We start from the raw sequence: 20,824 nt of genomic DNA on the forward strand, positions 1-20,824 counted from the left end.
ATGCAAGATGGCCAGATGGCATGGAAACACTTGGTGCATTTCCATCCACCTCCTTTCATTCTCAACTCATGTCCCTGAGTCACTTTGCTCAGACCAGGGCAAATGCCCATTCCCTTCTTTCCACTGACTTTGCACCATGTCTAAAACTCACCTCATGTTCTGTCTGAACATACCAAGACATTTTTGACAAGCCACTCACCAAACTCTGTGTATTTAGTAGTATTTAAAAAAAAAAAAAAAAAATTGAATGTCACATTTCATTTCTAAATTCAGCTCTTAAATTATATAATTATATTCTTTTTTTATCTCTTCATGGTATCATCTAAATAAATCATTTTAATGTCAATGTTTTGTCTTTTTGGAAATATAAAGAATTAGTTGGTTGACACAGCTGCATAAGCTAGTGAACATGGAAACACCCGGTGCAATTCCATCCATATCCTTTTATGCACGTTTTAAATGTGCACATAAAAAAAATGAATAGAAATGCCAAAAAATTGAAAAAAAATCTTTAAATACTGCAACAACAAAAATACACTTAGGAGAGGCTGGAAAGTTGGGGTATCAATAAAAGGTAAATGTGACAAAGTACAATGGAAATAGATTCAGTGAATGAATGATGACATACAGTCTCTCTTTGTCGCCTCTGGGTGGCTTTTGACACACTTGTGCACACAGCGCTGTTACCAGAACTCTTCCAAGAGCACATAGCTGTGATATTAGTTGTTAAAAAGTTCCATTTTCCAGCATGCTCTCCATTATAATACATTCATAGTTTTCCTTTGTTTGAATTTTGGTTGGCGTTCTTTTAATTACGTTATCTTATTGCACCCTCTTCTGCAGTGGCACCTGACTGGAGAATTAGCGCCACCTACTGCTTATCTCAGTGAACTAACTCCAGATATTTGCATGGCAGCAGTGGAAGGAAGAGCATTCATTAATACAAAATTTAATTTCTGTCTGCCATTTCTCTGAAAATTTGGTTAGATTTGCCCTACATTTAGATGGAAACTCATCTGCTGCCTGTGTTTGCCCAACATGACTATTCTTGCAAGTGATTTTCTCTGAGGCATCTCAGTGATCTTTCTTCAAGGATGGAAGAGACCTGTTTCCACAAATATTCCCCTCACAAGCCTGGTTCTCTAACCTCTAACAATACAGCACAGCTCAATATTGACTTCTCAATTCAAGTCCTGCTCCACTGAGTAAATTCTGAGTTTATTTTCCATTATATCTGTTAAAATTGCTGCCCTTTAACCTGCTCCCTGACTGTTCTGTTCTCTGTTCTCACATCAAAAGCCTACCTCTGAGAGAGAGAGGAGGGGAGGAACAGAAATGCTGGTGAGATTCACCAAAAGGATGAAAAAGATGAGTGAGAGGGAAGGGAAAAGAGCAGTGAAGGTCAGGGGTTCAGAGGACTCCGGTCCGATGGAGGGGGAGTTTAAAGCCGTGGATTCAGTGTGGCTGAGCAACCCGCTGATCCCTGGGCTGTGGTCAGGGATTGGAGGGGCCATGGAGGAAGCAGATCCATCCCTCTCTCCGCTGAGTGTGAAAGCTCCACCGTAATCCCTTCAACCCCTTACACACAGACGCGTACACATCTATACACAGACACCCACACACGCACATTCACTAAGGTCCCAGGGTTTGCAGAGGATTTGTGCTGTTTGGGAATTGCTTAGAAGTGCTTTCCAAGGCAAAAGGCCAGCCAAGCCGCAAAAGCAGCCAAACACTATCTCATCCTGGTCAGCCACTTACCACTGCTCCCTACAAAGATGCATGAATCTCTCCTTTCCCATAGACTCACAGATATGATGGAGATCTGCTGTATGGATGCTGCAGTATTACACGCTATCAGCTCAGATTAAAAAGGAATTTACGCTTGCATGCGGTACATGTTGGAATTGATTGATAGTACAGATAAGGTTTGGGCACATGAATAAGAGAGCAAGTTCAAACTTATTTTTACTACACAGGAAATCAGACAACCAAGAAAAGGTTATGGGAAATAATAGAAGCTTACCAAAAGCGTTAAATATGATGATGCTTGCTGTTTCGACCTGAAGGATCAAGCAGGTAATCCGTCTCTTTGCTGCAGGCTTATAATTGGACAGGCAGAGCTATTATTAATGCATCTAAAAGTGGCTTTAATTAATTCTTTTCACAATAACGATGTATCAAATGACAGTATGTCATGTTGTAGCTGCTAATGTGGCTGTAGATTCTTTGTCTTGTTACGCTACTCTTCAGTGTTAAATATGCACATAACCAAAGTGAAACTGATGTGTAAAAGGGGACTAAAGATCTTATAAAATGGGATCTCTTCAGCAGATATAGTATGTGAAATACAGGCATACGTTATACATTTCTGTTGTGTGAGACGCTATGTACACGTTCAGCATCTACAATACCCTGATGCATTGTGAAAAGCTTCATGGACTTGATTTGAACCTTCGCTTTATGTTGTTATTCGTAGAAAATCATTTGAGTAGGATCAATTTGTAGCACTGCATAGCCTTGTAAATGCAGCTCCAGAGCCTTGGACCTTTCATGCAAATCCACATAATGCCGAACAATGCCACAGATATGTTACTCCGTGGGTTTATTGTGTTTGTGTGGTGTGCTGCAGCCTGCAAGATCGTAGAGAAGCAATTCCAAGTCTCTAACTTCAACTTTCCAACTGAATACATCAAATTTCAGGCTAATTAAGTTCTATTACAGCAGTCGCTTCATTCTTCAACGCATCCAACTGTCTCTCCAGGTGATTCTGTCTATCGAAGAGGGCTACCGGCTGCCTGCACCCATGGGCTGCCCCGTGGCCCTGCACCAACTGATGCTGCACTGCTGGCAGAAGGAGAGGAGTCATCGGCCCAAATTCACCGATGTTGTTACCTTCTTGGATAAGCTGATCCGTAACCCCAGCAGCCTGCTGCCACTGGTAGAAGACATTCAGAGGTACTGTACTGAGGAGTTTCTAGTTTCATGAAATGATTTAAATGTAAATGCACTGTATGTGTTTTTTTGAGCAGAGGTGACAGGGGACCATGTTTTTTTTCAAGCATCTCTGAACTCAGAACCGAGTTATTTGAGTTGCAATAAACAGCAAGCTATGATAGGATATCTCTCCTATATCAAATACAGTTTATAAAATGCTCTTACTCCTACGCCTAAGGGTAGGACATGGTGTGTGTCAGTGTGAGTTCTTTAAGTCAGAAGGGTAAGTTGTTCACCTTTGAGATGCTTTAGAAATACTGGCAGGATCTGACATTACCTGGTTTTGTTTTGTTTTGTTTTCTGTATCAGTCTACCAGAGTCTCCAGGGGAGGAAATGGACTACCCAATGTTCATCTCCATCGGCGACTGGCTGGACTCCATTAAGATGAGTCAGTACAAGAGCAATTTCATGGCAGCTGGCTACAACACATTGGATTCTGTGGCGAGGATGAGTATTGAGTGAGTAGCAGAGCCAAAACATACCCATTACTAGATGGCATGAAACCAAATAGGACCTACCTTTTATAGCAGCAGTGATTTAAAGGGATACTCCATCAATTTTACTCATAAGGTTCAATTTACTTGTTATGAGAAATACTATTCAGACTGTTAATGTCTCCTGTAGCTTTGGGAGGTATCTTTCAGAAGTCTGAGAAAATAACCTTGATGATGTCATATATGATGTCTCACATGTTTTCCAATGCTATAGCATAAATAGCCCTGTTTCCACCAAACACTTTCGGTATGGTACCTTTGGAACCAGAAGTAACCCTGCAGACATGGTACTTAGACCCTAGGTCCGCATAATGTTTCAACCGCAAACAGTACTCTCTCATGTGGGCGGGATTGTTGTCACTCACTGCTCCGTCCAGCACTCACTGTATTTCCTCCTTTATCAGTCTGCACCTTGTTTATCGTCCACAGAACAGGGTTGCACACCAACATTTTCAGAACAAAATAGAAAAGGCTGCATGGAGAGTCTCTCTCAATGGGATATTTAAAAATAGTGGGTGTGTGCATTTATTACTAATAAGGCAAGCTCAGGGGTTTAGTCTCACCGAAGCCCACAGGAACAACACTCCACGATGCTTTTTTTTTTCTCCATGTGAGTATAAGAATATCTGCAGTTCACATAATCCGGTCGAATATATTAATATATATCTTTAAATGTTTGAAGATCCACTCATTACTAAAAGTGGATTACTAATAGTTGTTACACTGAAATTTAAGGTGTGCTGATGGATTCATGTCCCCAATTCATACATTAAGTAAACGTTCCACCTTAAAAGTCGCTGGTAGTTGGCCCAGTTAATTTTATTTTCTCAGACCACAGTCACTGTGAGAGGCAGTCAAACATCCTACCATTTTATAGTTACAGTTCACCAATGTCTGTAAAACTTTCCACAGTATAAACAGTGGTTACATATAAACCTCAAAACCAGCCACAACTCAGCCTTGAGGAAGAGTGACCATCTGCTCTTGACCAATCAACAGACTGCGGACACAGCTCCACCTTTTAGAACAATTCTGTGTGCTAGGTAACCCAACAGAGGGGGGACCAAAAATAGAAAAGTACGGAACAATTCCATTGGTACCATCCACAACTTTTCACAGTGGAAACAGCAAAAAGGCACACCGAACTGCTTGTTGGAAACGGGGCTTATGTGTAATGTTAAATTTCGAGAATACCAAAAAAGGGGAGCCAAATCTCAACACTGGAGACAATTAGGCTACCACATCAACAATTGATAAAAACGTGTTTGAGATTTTGCTTCCCTTTTTAAATGATTGATACAGCCCTGTGGTTGTACTTGTGTAGTTTCGCATTGTGACCGATACGTTTCTCAAATAAACTTAGCGTGCACATATTTTTACATACATGAAAGGTTTTTAAAATGAATAATGTACTTTTAAGTAAGATATTTTCATGAATCCTCACTCAGCCCTTACAAGAGTGAGGACAATTATTAAAGTTTATAGCATATTTGTATTCAAAACATCACTGCCTTTTACCAGACAGTGTAAACATTGCCAACACGACCCAGGCCCAGTCCACTAGTACACAGGTATTTTTGATAACAGGGTTTTTCCCTCCTTCATCCTCACAAAAACACCTGTACACGCACTGTTACAAAATATCTCCAACAGGTGGCAATATAACCATAACCTTAAAGTCACACAAAGAAGTTGGCCAATCAGAAGCCTGTAAAAACAGATTACTGGAAAGCTACATGGAGCAGAGACCTCCATAGCGTTTTCTGATGCATCCATGTAGCAGAAGAGTAACTGTACATTTATGTGTAAACATGTAAAAAGTCCTGTTAGCAAGGTCAGAACCTGCACTATTTTAGCCACATCTACTTTTGCAAGAAATGTCGCCTCATTTGTGATGCCTCACAAAGGGGATAGAAGTGGGGCTAGATGTCAAAGGGCCTCTCTGAAAAAACCTTAGAAATAAGTGAAGTCAATGTAAAGTCCTCACGAGTAAGCCTTAAAGCGTTGTTTGTGTTTGTCTGTTTTTGTGTCTCACCTCTCGGCCTAGAGATGTGAGGCGTATAGGGGTGGAGCTGATCGGCCACCAGAGGCGGATCACCAGCAGCGTACAGACCCTCCGCCTTCAGCTACTGCACGAACAGGAAAAGGGTTTCCATGTATGAGGACACCCTTTAACACAACCTGGGACGGACAGATAGATGGACAAGACGGAAGTGAAGTCTAGACCGTTGGACAGACAGTCGATACAGCCTGTGCCTGAGTCTTAACCCCTCATACAGGAGGTCATTGGACAGACTACCACAGCAGACTGCCCCCTGGTCTCCCTCACATCCAGTAGTAACAGACTCTTTCCTACTATACACCCCTTACCCAGAATACCTGGCTCTGCCTGATAGACTTTAAAGACTGGCCCAGGCCCTCACTTAGGGGAATGTAATGCCTTGTTGCAGCAGCAGTACTTTGTGTGTGGAGCAACAATATCTAGAGATGTAGATTTGCAAACGTAATCTACTGAATCTTTTGACTCTTCTTTTCTCTTTCTTTTTCCGCTCCGAGTTATGTGCTCATGTAGCTGCTATCGGGTGTGCAATCGAAAAGTATTTGAAAAAAAGTATCCTCAATATTTTTTATTTTGGAGTTTGATAATTTATCATGAAGGTTTTATTTGCATCGCTTTAGTTTACCCTCTCTCCAGAGAATCTGGTACGCTAATACTTGAAGAAAGAAGTGAGAAGCAAGTTACGGAGATTTGTTGAATGTTTAAAAGTGTATAGACAATTAATCGATAATTATTATCATAACCTAATATCTATATATGTGCAGTCCTGTATGTGAAAGCCCTAGTAAATCTGGATCTTATTTAAGATGTTTTATTTATTTAAGATTTTTATCCAAATCAGCAATACAGTATTATGCAGTCACCTCAGTATCTCAGACGAGAGAGAGATGAAGAATTGCGCCATGAGAGAACTCTTGTTGACACATAAACATGAGGCTCACACTACACCATCCACCTGTTTTTACTGTCACATGATAAGCTTGCAGAACTGGATCCGTTGCCTTCAGATGAACAACCATACAAGTCTATTCTGACAGTTTTTAGCAACTGGTGTACTCACAGTTGTGTGGTAAGCCTGATTTATTTTGGATTGTGAATGTTATTCATTGCCTGAAAGTACACAATCTCCACTGTCTTAACATATGAATGTTCACAGAACTTAGATATAGATAGGAGATGATTGATATTGTCTGGAAACTTGACATGGACTTATATGGTTCTTCAGAATCAGCTGATTTCATATACATTTTATTTTCTTTTTGCCTGCACACACACTAATACAGTGCACTTCTGGGGCAGAGTTGATCCAAGATGTCAGAGCAGAATAATCCGCCATATAGGTGCACAGTAACTGGATGGATTTCACTCCAGTCTGTTCATACATTGTGGTCATGTAAGGGTTGTGGCGTTTGTGGCAGTTTGGGAAACAAGTGTACATAGACGTAAGGTGAAACGAAACCGTTGGATCCGCAGTAGATGATGTCAAGTTGTCAGATTATGCCATTAAAATCGCCATTTTTCTTCATGTGCTAAGTCAGTTAGTGGTGAATAGGCAGCGCTGCAGAGTATAACTAGTTAGCTGAATTGTTGGCAGCAGAAGTAGCTAAAACCTGGTGGATGGGAACAGGTGAGAAAAGGCAGTAGTCAGTAGGATTGTGTGATCAGGACAGAGCTGTCCCACAGAGACAGGAAGTGACTCTAAGGACAGCTGAGAGAGAACAAACATAAACAGCAGCATCATAACTCATCATGTGTCATCCTAACATCAACAGTGACAAACACACACATGCACCCACACACTCGCACACACACGCAGAATGCCTTACAGTCCGTTAACCATGCAAGACGGAAACACTTGAGAGTGGTTCATAAGTTTCAGTGCAGTCACAGGACCTAGCCATTAGTTTGAGTTGTATTCCATAATTCAGGAGAACACCCGCCCCTCTACAGCTGCAGTTTACCTTACAAACTGGGGCTCGATGATTAATGTCCAAGGCAAACCGGATCCAGAGATCTGTGCCTTTCGGTCAACGTGTAGTTATGCATCCAGGCCTGCAGGAGTAGAACAAAGGTGCACGCACACATCCAAACACACACACATACATATTTGCACACACACGCTCCCGGTCACCACCCCTCTACAGAAAAAGGAGAATATCAGATGCTGTTTGTTTAGCATGTTCTACTGCTGAGCAATGTTAGAACGTTCTTTTGTACAAAGTACAAGTATACTTATAATTCTTGTATTTTATTTTTCTATAATTTCCAAAGAGATGTTGTAGATCTTGCACACTGTAAGAGGCAGTTACAGCGAATATTTATTTGCAAATAAAGATGAACAGTTCTGGTGGTTGACTGCTCATTTAATTTGGTTTCCATTTTTAAGTCAAAATCCAAACAGCAGCAATTCAAAGGAAGAAATGTTATCTTTTATCTTTTAGGCTGTGAAATGTCATTGTTTTCGATGCTAAATTTAGGACACTGGTTCCCAACCTGGGTGTCACAACCTCTATTAGGGGTCACCAAAGTTTCACAGGGGGTCCTGAGGCTTTCTTCGTAAGAAAACTTCTTAACACAAAATATACAGCGGGCCTATATCTCAGCATTTTATTCATTTTTCTGAGAGAAACTAAATCAAATTGTTATTTTTCAAGTTTAAAGTATTATTTAGGACACAAAAAAACCTCACAGGTGAAAACCTGAACACAAGCTATATTCACAAAGCCTTCGCTTGCTGTTGAACAGCCTTGTCCTCCTTTATAAAAGTACACATTAAGATATTTTAAAAGTACACAGTCAATCAACAAGCAGAGTTAGAGCAATGGCCAAGGCTAGAGAGAAGAAAACACTGAATTTGTCCAAAAAAAGAAGACTATTTAGTGGTAAAAAATATACACACAAACTCATACAAAAAGTTCCTTAAAATATCAATAAAACTCATGACGTAATATTTACAGGAGATAATCTGCTCAAAATTCATCCAAATCACTGGTTTTATACAAACTTCCTGCATTTATTAGGTTTGCTATTTGGGTTAACTGTACAGTTTATTAGTTGTTCTGTACTGTTATTGTTATGTATTGAATATAATTTGAAATATCTATAAATATGTCAGTCAGGGGCCGTCAGTTTACTCAATGATAGAAAAGGGGTTCTTTAAGGAAAAAGTTTGGGAGCCACTGATTTAGGGGAGACCTCACCATTAAAGAATCCTCAGTCAAATTTCAGAGTAAGTGCCATCTCTTTATTAAGCTTTTATTTTGTGTTGTTGTTTTATTGTTGTTGTGAAATATATCAGACTTTTACCACCTCCTCAACCTGTGAACTGACATGAAGTCGTACACATAACTGATAACCAAAAGATGGAGCTGTTGGACCGCTGACCAGCTTCAGACCTGCAATGTGAGAAGTCCAAATTAAACTCCTAAAATCATTATTAAAAAAAGTAATAGTAGATGTAGAATTTTCAGATTGGATACATCGTAATTTTCCCACTGAGAGTTTGCCACATCCCTTTTTTAAAACAGATATATGGTTGCACACACTATAATATGTTCATATGTACTGTATGTATCTTTAAGTAAACACATTTTAAAATATGTATGACCCTGTAGTCCTGTTTTGCTGCTACAAATGTGTATGTGTTATTTCTAATTAATTGTAGATTTACAGTGACACTCTATCACAGATTGTTTGAATTAAAGCACAGATCAGACAGACGGTGGCTCTAATTAAGCTAATGTAAGGTAAAGTAAGGTAAGGTAAAGGTGTTACAATAGTAAATCAAATGCATCAGGATGGGGTGCCTGGAAAGCTCCACACTCCATGATCAGGTCACCGGGTGGTTCACAGAACTTAATTCGCCTTAATAGGATTACCTGTCACAAGCTGGGATGCCCAGGCGGCATCACAGCTTGTGACACTGTTCACAGGGAGTGCTGGGAACACGCTATCCACGGCTATGTTTATCATCATTCTTTGCTTCCATGAGGAATTGTAAATGTAAATGTAGTATATTTAATTTCCAGTGGTCTGACTATCTATGGGGTGATGCGTTAGAATTTAAATGGTGTAGCATTACTTAAGTCTAATGGGGCTGCTGGATAAACTGTCGGGCTGGCTCGGCCTGAGGAAGAAAGAGGTCAACGTTTTGTGTTTGGGACTGGACAACAGCGGCAAAACTACCATCATCAACCAACTCAAACCGTCTAATGTAAGTACATAAAGCTGGGCCTTTAGTATTTTGTTAGAATAATCAAGGCCTTCGTTTACTGTATAGTCTGCCATGTGGGTACACACACTTGTTATGCATAAAAACAATCTCATACCATAATTATTTGGGATAAATCTTGTGACACGGCCTGTCAAAATCTTCTTTATTTCACTGCAATCATTCACTGATTGCTTGTTTTCAGCATTCGAATCATTTAGGCCCATTGTCAGAGGAGTGGAAACATGTTAGTCAGGTAAAGACCATATCATACTTTCCTTATATTATTCCCTTGTTGACATACTTTTGCCATTACTTGTCTGTTTCTGTGTGTTTGTGTTTGTGCGGCTGTCTCTGTGCGTGTTTGTGTGTGTGTGTGGGTGGATGCAGACACAGGCACAAGAAATAGTCCCAACAATTGGCTTCAACATTGAAAAGTTCAAGAGTTCAAGGTAGAAATTTATAGACATTCATAATGTGTATTTATTTGTTTTTAATGCACCAGTAAGTATCATTCTAAGCTATTCTCTCTCTGTTTCTCTTCATGCAGCTTATCTTTTACAGTCTTTGATATGTCTGGGCAGAGCAGATATAGAAACCTATGGGAGCATTACTACAAGTATGTAACACACAACGTGCTCGTCAAATATTTGCTGCAGCGACAAGACTCAATTGTGGCAATTATAGCATCTTCTCTTCTTCTCCTCAGAGAGAGCCATGCCATCATATTTGTCATTGACAGCGGTGACAAACTGAGAATGGTTGTTGCCAAAGAGGAGCTGGATACCCTTCTGAATCACGAAGGTATAAAGACACAGTACAGGAAGTGTTTTTCCAGTAGAGTGTAATTGCCATATACTGTATTAATCATGCTATCAGGCATGGTTCAGGGTTCATATTGTGTAATCTGTGACAGAAATTATGCCGTTTTAATAAACTTCTGCCTTTTAATATTACTATTAGCAGTGTCCTGGGATTCAGTTGTTAGTGTCCTCATTGTCTGGATTCGGCATGTCAAACAATGTGGCATATAGTTAAGTATTTTTGTGATTGAAGTCCAGTAAAATACTACATGAGTTAATTTCAATGGCCAGCATATCTTCAAGAAAAAACTATGAAGATGACTTAAAGCTTTATTTATCCTGTGGGAAATTGGTGTGCAGTAGTTGCAGCACAAAGTGGGAAGGGTGCAAATAGAAAGAGCGCAAATATAGAAAACAAAATGTCTAAAGAAATCCTTGAAGTCATTGGGTGTCAACTTTGGTTGAATGAAAACAGCTAGTTTTAGTCCTCCTAATATCACATTTAAAATAAATAAAGTGTTTTTTATCTTCCTCTGGGCCTGTAATTCATTGGTCACCTTGTCTTATTATCCAGATATCCGCAACAAAAAGATGCCAGTATTGTTTTTTGCTAACAAGACGGATCTACGGGATGCCATGTCTTCAGTCAAGGTCTCACAGATGTTGTGTTTGGAGAACATCAAAGACAAACCCTGGCACATCTGGTAAATTATTTGTCTTTTTTTCCCAAACAGGCTGCACACTGTCATTCCAAACCAATATTTAGTTAATCAGTTATCCTTCAAGTGCTCGGGTCACACATACAGTCCTACAAGGAGGCTGTGACAATCACATGGCTGCAATATTGTAAAATATTCACCCTGATGATGGGTCTGTAAGCGAAGGCCACCTCCAAAGACATTGTTGAGTATTACTGAATCATGCTACTGTTCGGCAGTCTAGAAGGAAGTGCACTTGGATTAAACTGGCAGAAGTGAGCCGAGCCTTGCTCCTTCCCCCTCCGCAACATTTTGTGCTTCCAATGTGACAGCTTAAAGTCTTTAACTGATACAATAAAGTGAAGAGGCGTTGTTTACCCAACACCTACTTCCTTGGCCTCTTTCCAACAGCTTGTTTGTCTGTTTCTGTGGCTCAAGTTAAACATTGTTAGGAGGCACGGTTGTTCGAAAGCCCGGTTAGTTTATGTACATGTTTACCACCGTTTACTCATTAGACAGATGGAAGGCAGATGGATTAAGAGCAAGACGGCTTTGAACTTCCAGGATCCACGAAAAGTCATGAGAAAGTGAATGTGTGCCACGGGGAGATTAACTTCTCGACATCGCCTTGTTTTTTTTCAGTGCCAGCAATGCTATTAAGGGAGAGGGCCTACAAGAAGGGCTGGACTGGCTACAAGGTAATGTGTGTGTTCAGTAATATTTCTAATAACACTGTTATACTGGGCCAAAAGAACTTCAATGTTAATATTCAAGTGCTGTCTGTATTAAGACATGTATTTCTTTTATATCCATAGAACAAATTGCACAGTAAGTATTATTATGTCAACATGTAAAGTGATTTAGGTGGTCGATTGTATCTCAGTATCTCTCTGGATGGGATTATAGTTATGCTAGGCCAAATTTGCATTAACAAAAACAAGAGGTATTTGTAACTGGAATTAACACTATAAAGAGAAAAATTATGCAATATTAAAATTTCCCCTACTGAAATAAATCCCATCCAAATGGGTCCTTTGTGTGGTGTTTATTGTAGACCTCCCCTTGTCCCACTTGAATGTAACTCTTGTGATGTGTATATTTCCTGATCGAACCCACTCAAAATCTGTTGTATTTATGCAAAAATGCCAAGATCAGATGTGGTTTTGAATTCTGTAGAAGTCTTTGTTTGTATCCAAACCCTCCAAATCAGTTGTTTACTAAAAAAAAAAGCACATTTCATTAAAATAAAAATCTAATTTTCATCTTTTTCTCCTGTCAGATCATATCAAAACAATGAGCACATGAACGACTGAAATGCCTGTGACCATGGACGCGATGTGGGTGTGGTAACCGGATCTCATTTACCACCTGGAGTATTCATCACACTTGATGTTGTAGGCCTTAAACGTCAATGTTAAATGACCTAGTACTTCCTGTGCACGCTACGACTTTGACACAATGTCTTTGATGAAACAAAATCCTGCCATTAGTACAATTTATGAGCGACCACTCTGTAAAATGATTATTTAAAGCAGCTACTACCTATGTTATAATTCATTACTGACATCGATGTGAATACAGTCTGAATAACATACTGGAAATGTGCTTAATATTGTTTCAGTATACAGTCATATTTAAACATTTTTATGTGAAGCTGCTTTTTTATGCCAAGATGTATTTAACAAATTTCATCAACTGAACTTTTTTTTTTTTTTTTTTAGAAAATGCTGTCAGTGCTGGCTGTTGTACTGCCTGGACGATAATAAAAGCTTGTTATTTGCTGAGCGTGTACTGTGTTTCTGTTGTTGTTGTTTTTTAAAAGGCAGCCAAAAAATGCTGCCTCAAAAACCTAAAATAAAATTATAAATACCAATTTATTAAATTATTCAAAAACAATGTAATCATTGTATCACAACTATATTTACAGAGAGGTTCAATGTGAATAAATATTAAATAATGTTAATAAATATTGCTACTTTTAATGAATAAATATTAAATACAGATTACAAACATTACAAAGAACAAGATTTTACAACTCTGGAATAAATATAAAATCTGTATAAATAAGCACACTGTCTGGCCAAAGTAATTAAACAGCTCTATTTCCAAACAAAAAAATGCAGTGTTGTTTATAGCATATAGTGAACTGTAAACCAAATTCTTCCTTAGAGTTCTCTGAACATTCATTATAACACTGCCCATGTTCAAGTCTTACTGTCGTAAAGGTCCATCACTCACTCTTATTCACTTCTTTTGTGAATTACCGATGTTTGTCTCTTCCCCAACTCTTCCTCTGGTCACTTTTGATCTGCATCATCCCTGTATGAGGAACATGTGGAGGAATTTGGTGTGGAAGCGAGCGCTGGAGTCCAGGAGGATACACAGGGTTTGGAAAGTCTCCCTGTTCTCAAGAGGGTTCCCTGAGAGCAGATGATGTATGAATTAATGACTTTTTGTATCACTTTTAATTTGAATCTGAGGAACAGTGGAGGTATTCTGTCTCGGCAGTGATTCCCAATCTCTAGGAGCTGCAAGATAAATCTAAGATACATCAAAACAAAGAACAAACATTTCTACCATGTAAAATTGTTTGTTTTTTTTCCAGCATTTCTCGAATCTACTTCAGTTTAAAAGCTAATAAAATGAAACTATCTCACTCGCTGGTTGAAGTGTTCACTGCTAATAGACCCATGAAGCCTATAATGAGGGGGGCTTAAAGGGTCATGAGCCACAGAGGTTGACAACCAAAGGTATAGGGAATGAATGCATGTGAGCTGAGTGGCAAATTTCAGTCTCCACTCATGCAGTCTAAAATCACTCCACTTTTTTGTTTTTAACTGGCAATTCCCCAAAACTCATTTAGTATGCTTTATGGCAGAGCACAGGCTGCTTTTTCTTATATTCACATTAGCAGAGAGGTAAATAACATAAGAAATGCACCACTCCAGAATTGTCCAATAGCATGAGATAATCACAGACTGTAAAAATCATGGACGTAGCTACGGTGACGTCACCCATTGGTTTGTGAACTCACGTTTTAAAGCATAAGTTCGGCATATTGGCTGTCACCATCTTGGTTTTTTGAAGTCAGAAATGAGCGATCTACCTGAGAAGCTGAGGACAATATCGGCATTAGCATCAGCATCAATCAAAGTGGCCCGCCCTTACAGTCTTCTTAGCGACTAAAATTAAATTAGCAATAGAGACCAAAAACTGTTTTTTGTACCAGGCTGTAAACATGTTTACAATTCCATGTTGGTTTCATTTTCAGCCACGGAGGTTGCTGCTTTGTGCCGATATAATAGGCTCAAAAATTTGAGAGGGGATGTAATCAGACGTGCACAAATGAAGGTTTGCTCTAGGTGGCAAAGTTAAGACAAAAAGAGAAGCTGAAAATATCTACAATAAAATACATTTCAAAAATTCCCAGTGAAATCCATCTGTGTGAGCTGTCACACATTCACAGCCACCCATCAACACACAGACCTCTAAAACAAGCTGCTCCAAACTGCAGTTATGATCATCTTCCAAACTAGCACTCAACTATGCATATTTATTGATGATTGTACATTTCAGCATCTGTAAATTTTTGGCCACCATCTTCATGCTGCGGTTATTGTTTCTTTATACTTTTATAACTGCAACATCACATTAGTATAGTAATATATTACTTGATGCAAGGAACCATTTTCCACACAGTTATATTTATTTAAGATTATGTTTTGCTGTGGACTAAAAAATGAAATCAAATATACACATTTCAGGAAGCTGTCCCACCTCACCTGTCACAGAGGACTCAAAAAACTCCCGGGTGACCTCTGCAAACATGTTCTCCAGGTGGTGGATGAAGCTGAACCTTTCAGGAGCCGTGCTGAAGACCTTGCAGATCTGCTGCACCAACTTCACCGCCCAGGACATGTGATAGCCGTCCTTCTCACACACCTGAGGATGAAGTAAACTGAACCAATGTGCCTTTTCACAGCAAAAATGTTGTTATAGCTTTGACGGTGTGTTAGTTTCAAGGTCCTGGTATTGTGCACAAGTTTGAATCAAAACTGCTATGGCAATCTACGAGGGAGTAACAGAATGACTATCAACCTTAGCACTATCAACAGCACAAGTGTCTTTAGCTGACAGATGACAGTTAGGTAAATTGAGACTGTTGCAATACAAGAGCGACCTATGTCCCTGTCGCCTTCCTAGTGCATGCTGGGTCAGACTGCAGCCGCCTGACCCTGAACAGCAGTGAGAAGAAATGGCAAAATGAGTCACGATGACCAGGGCAAAGCAATAGACGATGACTCATTTTACTGTCTGCCTCAAGCTGTTCCTGGATGCACACTTGTCCTGATGTGATGAGATGGAAAATGTTGGCCAATTTCTGATTCTCAATTAAAAGCCAATAATGGCCCAACATACCGGTCTGAAGGAGAGTAATTACACGCACATCATGTAGGTGCACGGCTATCAATTAACAGTGTCAACAAAGACAAAACTTTTTGATATGTTTTATAAGCTAATGCTTGATATTATGAGGTGTGGCTTTTGTATTACTGTTTTTCTGGATGGTTAACTACACCTGCCATCAGCTTGTCAGCTTATTGGTGTGTATTATGCAAATATAGATTTGGTTCCACTTTTCAAACATTATGACCTCACCAAGATCCAAAAAGGATCAAAACACTGTCCTTATTAAACTTTTGTGGCAAGTGTGCAGGTCCAACATTTCAGATTAACCATAAATGACACTTAACATGAAGCTAATTTCTTTAATCGATTCATCTGATTATAAAATAACAAGTATTCTAACCAGTATGATGAACACGATGAGTCTGCAGATCTCAGGGAGTTGTCCATTGATGGCCTTGCTGGCCAGAACACTGTAGCAGAGCTTGCTGCCACACAGCACCAACAGACGAGCCACACTCTCCACATGCCATGGCTGAGGAACAACTGGAGATGGTGATGATGAGGAGGACAACCGAGTCAGTTACATGTCTTTATCCTAATTTGCGTCTATCTGTGACATGAAAACATTTGAGGACCAGTGAGGTATGTTACCAAAGAGCTCTTCCAAGATTGTCAGCAGGGGATAGGTGGTCTGGCTTTTGACTTCTAGTTGTCCGAAAAGCATAAGGATGGCTCTGGCCAGGTCCCACAGAGCACTGCGAGGAAGCCCCCTCTCCACCAGATCCTGCAAGCCAAGGGTGCCTGCATGGAGGAGAGAACCTCACACATTACCTGTGTAATATAATACACATCACAAAAGAAAAAAACAGACAAGCTGCATAGGAGACAAGCCAAGTTTTCCAACACCAGTGCAAGCTACCCAGGCCTCCTTCACCAGAGTACACTATAGGGGATTTAATTGGGTCTCATAATAAAATTAAATTTCCTTCAACTATTGAACACTTGTGGTTGTTCAAACCTTACATTGTACATTTGTAATTATATCTCAACACATTTCAATATATTCATCGACCACAGCAGAGAGGTAGCAGTCTTTTTATCACTGGTGAGAAATCTGGAGCAGAAAGCAAATCACTTCAGGACAAAACCCACCACTAATCTATGATTTGCTGCAATTTTTTTCTATATTGCACAGTGCTCACAGTAGCCAAGGAGGATTACAGTCTGATCCTATATCTCATAAAGTCAAACCTCACTCACTGATTGTTTTAATTAACTGTGAATATGAAACTAATCTTACCCTCAGGCAGCAGGGGTCCATACAGCATGAACAGTAACTGTGCCTGGCTGACCATGGGCCAAGGCTTCAGGAGTTGCATTAGCCAGAACTGGCAATCAGGCTGGTTCAGCCACGGGTCCAACAGAACTCTGCGGCAGAAAAGACGGAGCTGCAGCTTTTGGTAACACCTCACCCCTGAGAACAAATGAATGAAGACAGATATATTTTTGTACAATTTTCATAAGGCTGAGAAGGAAAAGGCCAGAGTTAATAAAAAGTCCATTAGTCAGTGAATCCCATTTTATCCATCAATGCAATTTTTGTTATCATTTAGATTTAAATCAGTTCAGAGACCCATGCATGCTGCTACACCCAACGCCACGGCTCTGACCCAGGGAAACTGAGATGGATAACTAAAATGCAATGCAGACCTCACCAGTTTTCACCAGGATTGTTTAATCCTACTAAAAAAAAGCTAACAGAATGATTTAAAATATGTAATAATTGCCACTGTAGTAGAAAGAATAATATCTTCACTAATGGCCTGTTATATATTCAGCAACATTCTCACTTCCTGACACTGAGACACGCACCTGGTTTTCCAGTGATGACTGCATCTATTTTTGGCATCAGATTTGTGAGGTCACACAAGAAGTTGAACACTCTGTGGCACTCCAGCTCATCCCACCCTGCAATCAGTGCCTGTAAAGTGTTCAACACAACACACCTCAACATTTACAAAAGCAGAAGAGAGTCATATCTCTCTGCTAAAATGTTTTCAGGCAATGGGATGGGACACTAGAAGGTTTTTCAGCCATCTATATTCAGTGTTTTTACCCGGAGTTTATCCACCCTTAGCTGTAACTGGTTTTCGTGAAACATCCAAGTTTTTATTTATTGCACAATATTCTGTATTTCTGCTCACCTGGAGGAAGACTCCGTAGCAGTCGAAGCCAATGCAGTCTGGTTCCAAACACTGCCCAAACAGGAAGCAGGGGATCTGAAACACATCCGTCTGACAACTTTATTTTGCCCCATCACTAGCATAGGTTATGATGGCTATATAAGGTGGCTGAATATTTAGTTTTGTCATTTTTTTCTTATGTGACCTTTAATACATCACATAATCTAACCTTGCTTGTCCTCTCACCTCTCCTTTTCTTACCTCTGACAACCTGCAAAAGATAAACTTCAACCTGTCTTTTGTTGGTAGCAACAAGGTGCATCTCTTGAACAACAATCCTAAGACACAAAAGCACATTATCAAATTAAAAAAACACCAAATTTTCCTATCCCTTACCCTGACAGAGTAGCTTATCCCTACTACTACTCAACAGGTTGTTAGTTACTTCTCAGTCAGGAGAAGTGTTACACAAAATAAGCTACATAAACGTTGCTACTCACCCAAGTCTCTGTAGTGTCCAACAGTGCATCTCTGTTCAATGCAGGTGAAGTTGTGAAAGTTTTGAATGATCCTTTTATTCTTCCAGGCGAGGGTGGAGATGTGGTCCACAATGTATCTAGTAATGTCCTTGGACACCATGCTGAACACACTGAGCTCCATCACTGACAAACACACACATTTTCATCTCATACATGTGCGGTATTGAAATATAAATTCCCACTTACAATACTTTACTATAAACTCATTTTAAAATACAAGGACCAAAAGGCATTGATTTATTTACTGGATTGTCTAAAAGTGTCCTAAAAGTCGTGGTTAACTTGAAGAAATCGACATAATTTGGGTACACACATGCAAAAACTCTAAACCAAGTGCTGTACAAAATATCAGGATTTTAATTAAATCATTTTCTTATCACCAACAAATTTTGCTCAGATACTACAGGACTTAGTCGGCAAAAAACATAAAAGTTTCAGTGTCACTCTGAAGGACATGTATTTCACAGGTTATGTTAAAACAAGTTGTACCTACCGGACAGTTTCTCCAGGATCATGTCGAACACCTCTGCCGGGAGCCTGTCGAAGAAGCTGCCGCTGATGTTAGCCTGGCTGCGGGTCATGATGGTCCTGGTTGGACGGGGCTGATGATGAGTCCTCTTGCGGGGTTTGTGTTTTAGTTTGTACTTTCTAACACCTCTGGAGGCTTTCCTTACCATTACGCCGAATTAACTATATTAAACAAGATAAGGAAAACTGACTTCAAAGTAAAAGAAACTCTGAAGTTAGCTAACTATCATGGTGTCACAGGAGTAGCAGCTATGCTAATCTGTAAAACTAGCTAACCTAGCTAGCTAGACTACTGAATTCAACTCCTGACAATTTAACATAGTTGTGGTTTCGTTAACTTTAAGGTTTATGTACAGTAGTTACACAGTGATATATATTATAATAGTAATAAAAAATAACATTAAAGCAGTTAATTATCTTACCAAAGCTATTACTCAGTAATGTCGACAGGTAGCTAAGTTTGCTGTATGCTAGCTGTCACGGTTAAAGTAAATAAGGCAACGGCGCGAAATAAGTAACTTTATTGACAGTAAAGGAAGTCTCTAAATGAGTAAGCAGTCATAAATGTTTTATTAACTTCAAGTCAAATAAGGTAAAGTATCCAAAATGTCTTTCAAGTAACGTTAAAAGCAAGTATTAGCAGTGAGGCTGAAGCAAAAGTAGCAAAAAAAATACTGTGTTAAGTGTCTGATAGTAATAAGTAATATAATTTAATATAACAACAGTAATACTACATGCAGTAATATTTAATGAGCTCCATTAAAGAGACTGGTGGAAAAATATAGAAATTGCTAAATAATGTGTAACTGAAGCGGTCAGATAAATGTAGGAGATTAAAAAGTATTTTTCTCTGAAATTAAATGGTTTCCTCCAATATGCTGCATTATATTAATATTGGTACAGTAGCATATATCCCATCTTTTTCTTTTTCTTATTTTCTGTTCATAAGGTCACTAAATCATTTTGTGTAAATTGATATGGTCTTATCGAGGGCTACAACTAACGATTATCTTCATTATCATGAATCTTCTGATTACTTTCTGTATTATCTGATTCATTTTTTGGTTTATAAAATGTAAGACAATAGTGAAAATGTCCATTCCAATTTCCCAAAGTAGTCCAAGGTGATGTCTTGTTTTGTCAATCCAAAATAAATTTTAAAAAAAATCAAAATATTCAGTGTAATATGACATAAACAGAAAAGAAGGCAAAATCTCAATATTTAAGAGGCTGAAAATAACAATTTCTGCAATTTTCGCATGAAAAATGACATACTTAACGATTCATCAATTATCAAAATAGTTAGTGATTATTTTCTGTAGCTCAACGAATCATCTTGTAGGGGTGGGAATCACCTGAGGCCTCACCGTATGGTATTATCATGATACTTAAGTCAAGAAACAATATTACTGCAATTTTAAATGTTTTGTGATATGCTGAAATTGCATCATATTGGGATTTATGACCATTTTAACTGCAAATTTTTTTGGGGAAAATGGCAACATCTGTTTTATCTAATAGTTTTCAGTCTGTTCATCTCGCTTCAACATTTTTATGGCAACAAAATGTATCTAGTGCACTGAAAAAGCTATTGATTGTATTGTTCTAGTAGGCTACCAAAAGTTAAATTCATGTGTGCAATATTATTCATTTTTATAATTGAAAAAAAACTGATACTTGGTGTCCATGTATTGATACAGTATTGCCATGCGAAATATTGTGACACTGTGCTATATCATTTTTCAACCACCTCTAGTCAAGCAGCTATAGTCTTGTCCCAATAGATATTTTTCTCAAATATCAAATAGTAATCCAGCAGCAACAGATTGCTCTTTATTTGATTTACTGCCCAATCAGTTATTTTAAAGGCCCTATGCTACACCCACACAGGTATTTTCAAATATG

At 39.0% G+C, this 20,824-nt stretch overlaps 3 protein-coding genes across 6 annotated transcripts in view; 2 read left to right on the top strand and 1 right to left on the bottom strand.

The window, feature by feature from the left end:
* The window catches only part of LOC126393564 (ephrin type-A receptor 6-like), a 226,335-nt gene extending 218,492 nt beyond the window's left edge, over nt 1-7,843 (top strand). The window contains exons 15-17 of the mRNA XM_050049776.1: nt 2,762-2,955; nt 3,304-3,453; nt 5,537-7,843. Of these exons, the coding sequence (XP_049905733.1) occupies nt 2,762-2,955; nt 3,304-3,453; nt 5,537-5,651 (459 nt within the window). The 3' untranslated portion in view covers nt 5,652-7,843. The remainder of the gene's footprint in view (nt 1-2,761; nt 2,956-3,303; nt 3,454-5,536) is intronic.
* A 1,596-nt stretch (nt 7,844-9,439) lies between these two features.
* Nucleotides 9,440-13,042, top strand: LOC126393594 (ADP-ribosylation factor-like protein 6). 4 transcript variants are annotated; one of them, XM_050049822.1, is made up of 9 exons: nt 9,440-9,761; nt 9,964-10,014; nt 10,149-10,210; nt 10,309-10,377; nt 10,468-10,562; nt 11,136-11,265; nt 11,902-11,957; nt 12,075-12,087; nt 12,539-13,042. In XM_050049822.1, exons 1-9 carry the CDS (start codon nt 9,639-9,641, stop codon nt 12,570-12,572), a joined length of 633 nt encoding a protein of 210 aa, XP_049905779.1. In that variant the 5' UTR covers nt 9,440-9,638; the 3' UTR covers nt 12,573-13,042. The 4 variants fall into 4 exon arrangements, with proteins under 4 accessions (XP_049905779.1, XP_049905780.1, XP_049905781.1 ...); XM_050049823.1 differs by lacking the exon at nt 12,075-12,087; XM_050049824.1 differs by lacking the exon at nt 9,964-10,014.
* Nucleotides 13,043-13,322: 280 nt separating this feature from the next.
* Nucleotides 13,323-19,068, bottom strand: LOC126393573 (F-box only protein 47-like). The gene is made up of 10 exons (XM_050049789.1): nt 18,885-19,068; nt 18,353-18,514; nt 18,114-18,190; nt 17,874-17,948; nt 17,542-17,650; nt 16,970-17,143; nt 16,321-16,470; nt 16,070-16,212; nt 15,042-15,201; nt 13,323-13,679 (listed from the first exon to the last, which is right to left on the bottom strand). The coding sequence occupies exons 1-10, from the start codon at nt 19,066-19,068 to the stop codon at nt 13,573-13,575; spliced, it is 1,341 nt and encodes a 446-aa protein (XP_049905746.1). The 3' UTR covers nt 13,323-13,572.
* Between the last annotated feature and the right edge of the window lie 1,756 nt (nt 19,069-20,824).

Source organism: Epinephelus moara, chromosome 7 (assembly GCF_006386435.1).
Source record: "Epinephelus moara isolate mb chromosome 7, YSFRI_EMoa_1.0, whole genome shotgun sequence".
NCBI lineage: Eukaryota > Metazoa > Chordata > Actinopteri > Perciformes > Serranidae > Epinephelus > Epinephelus moara.

Bases quoted from the DNA above. Each gene is read 5' to 3' on its own strand.
- LOC126393594 (XM_050049822.1), top strand. From the start codon at position 9,639: ATGGGGCTGCTGGATAAACTGTCGGGCTGGCTCGGCCTGAGGAAGAAA. The intron at 9,762-9,963 runs GTAAGTACATAA...GCTTGTTTTCAG, and splicing joins ACCAACTCAAACCGTCTAAT to CATTCGAATCATTTAGGCCC. The intron at 10,563-11,135 runs GTATAAAGACAC...CTTATTATCCAG, and splicing joins TACCCTTCTGAATCACGAAG to ATATCCGCAACAAAAAGATG.
- LOC126393573 (XM_050049789.1), bottom strand. From the start codon at position 19,068: ATGGTAAGGAAAGCCTCCAGAGGTGTTAGAAAGTACAAACTAAAACAC. The intron at 17,949-18,113 runs GTAAGAAAAGGA...GATGTGTTTCAG, and splicing joins TCTTTTGCAGGTTGTCAGAG to ATCCCCTGCTTCCTGTTTGG. The intron at 17,144-17,541 runs GTGCGTGTCTCA...ATTTGTTCTCAG, and splicing joins AGTCATCACTGGAAAACCAG to GGGTGAGGTGTTACCAAAAG.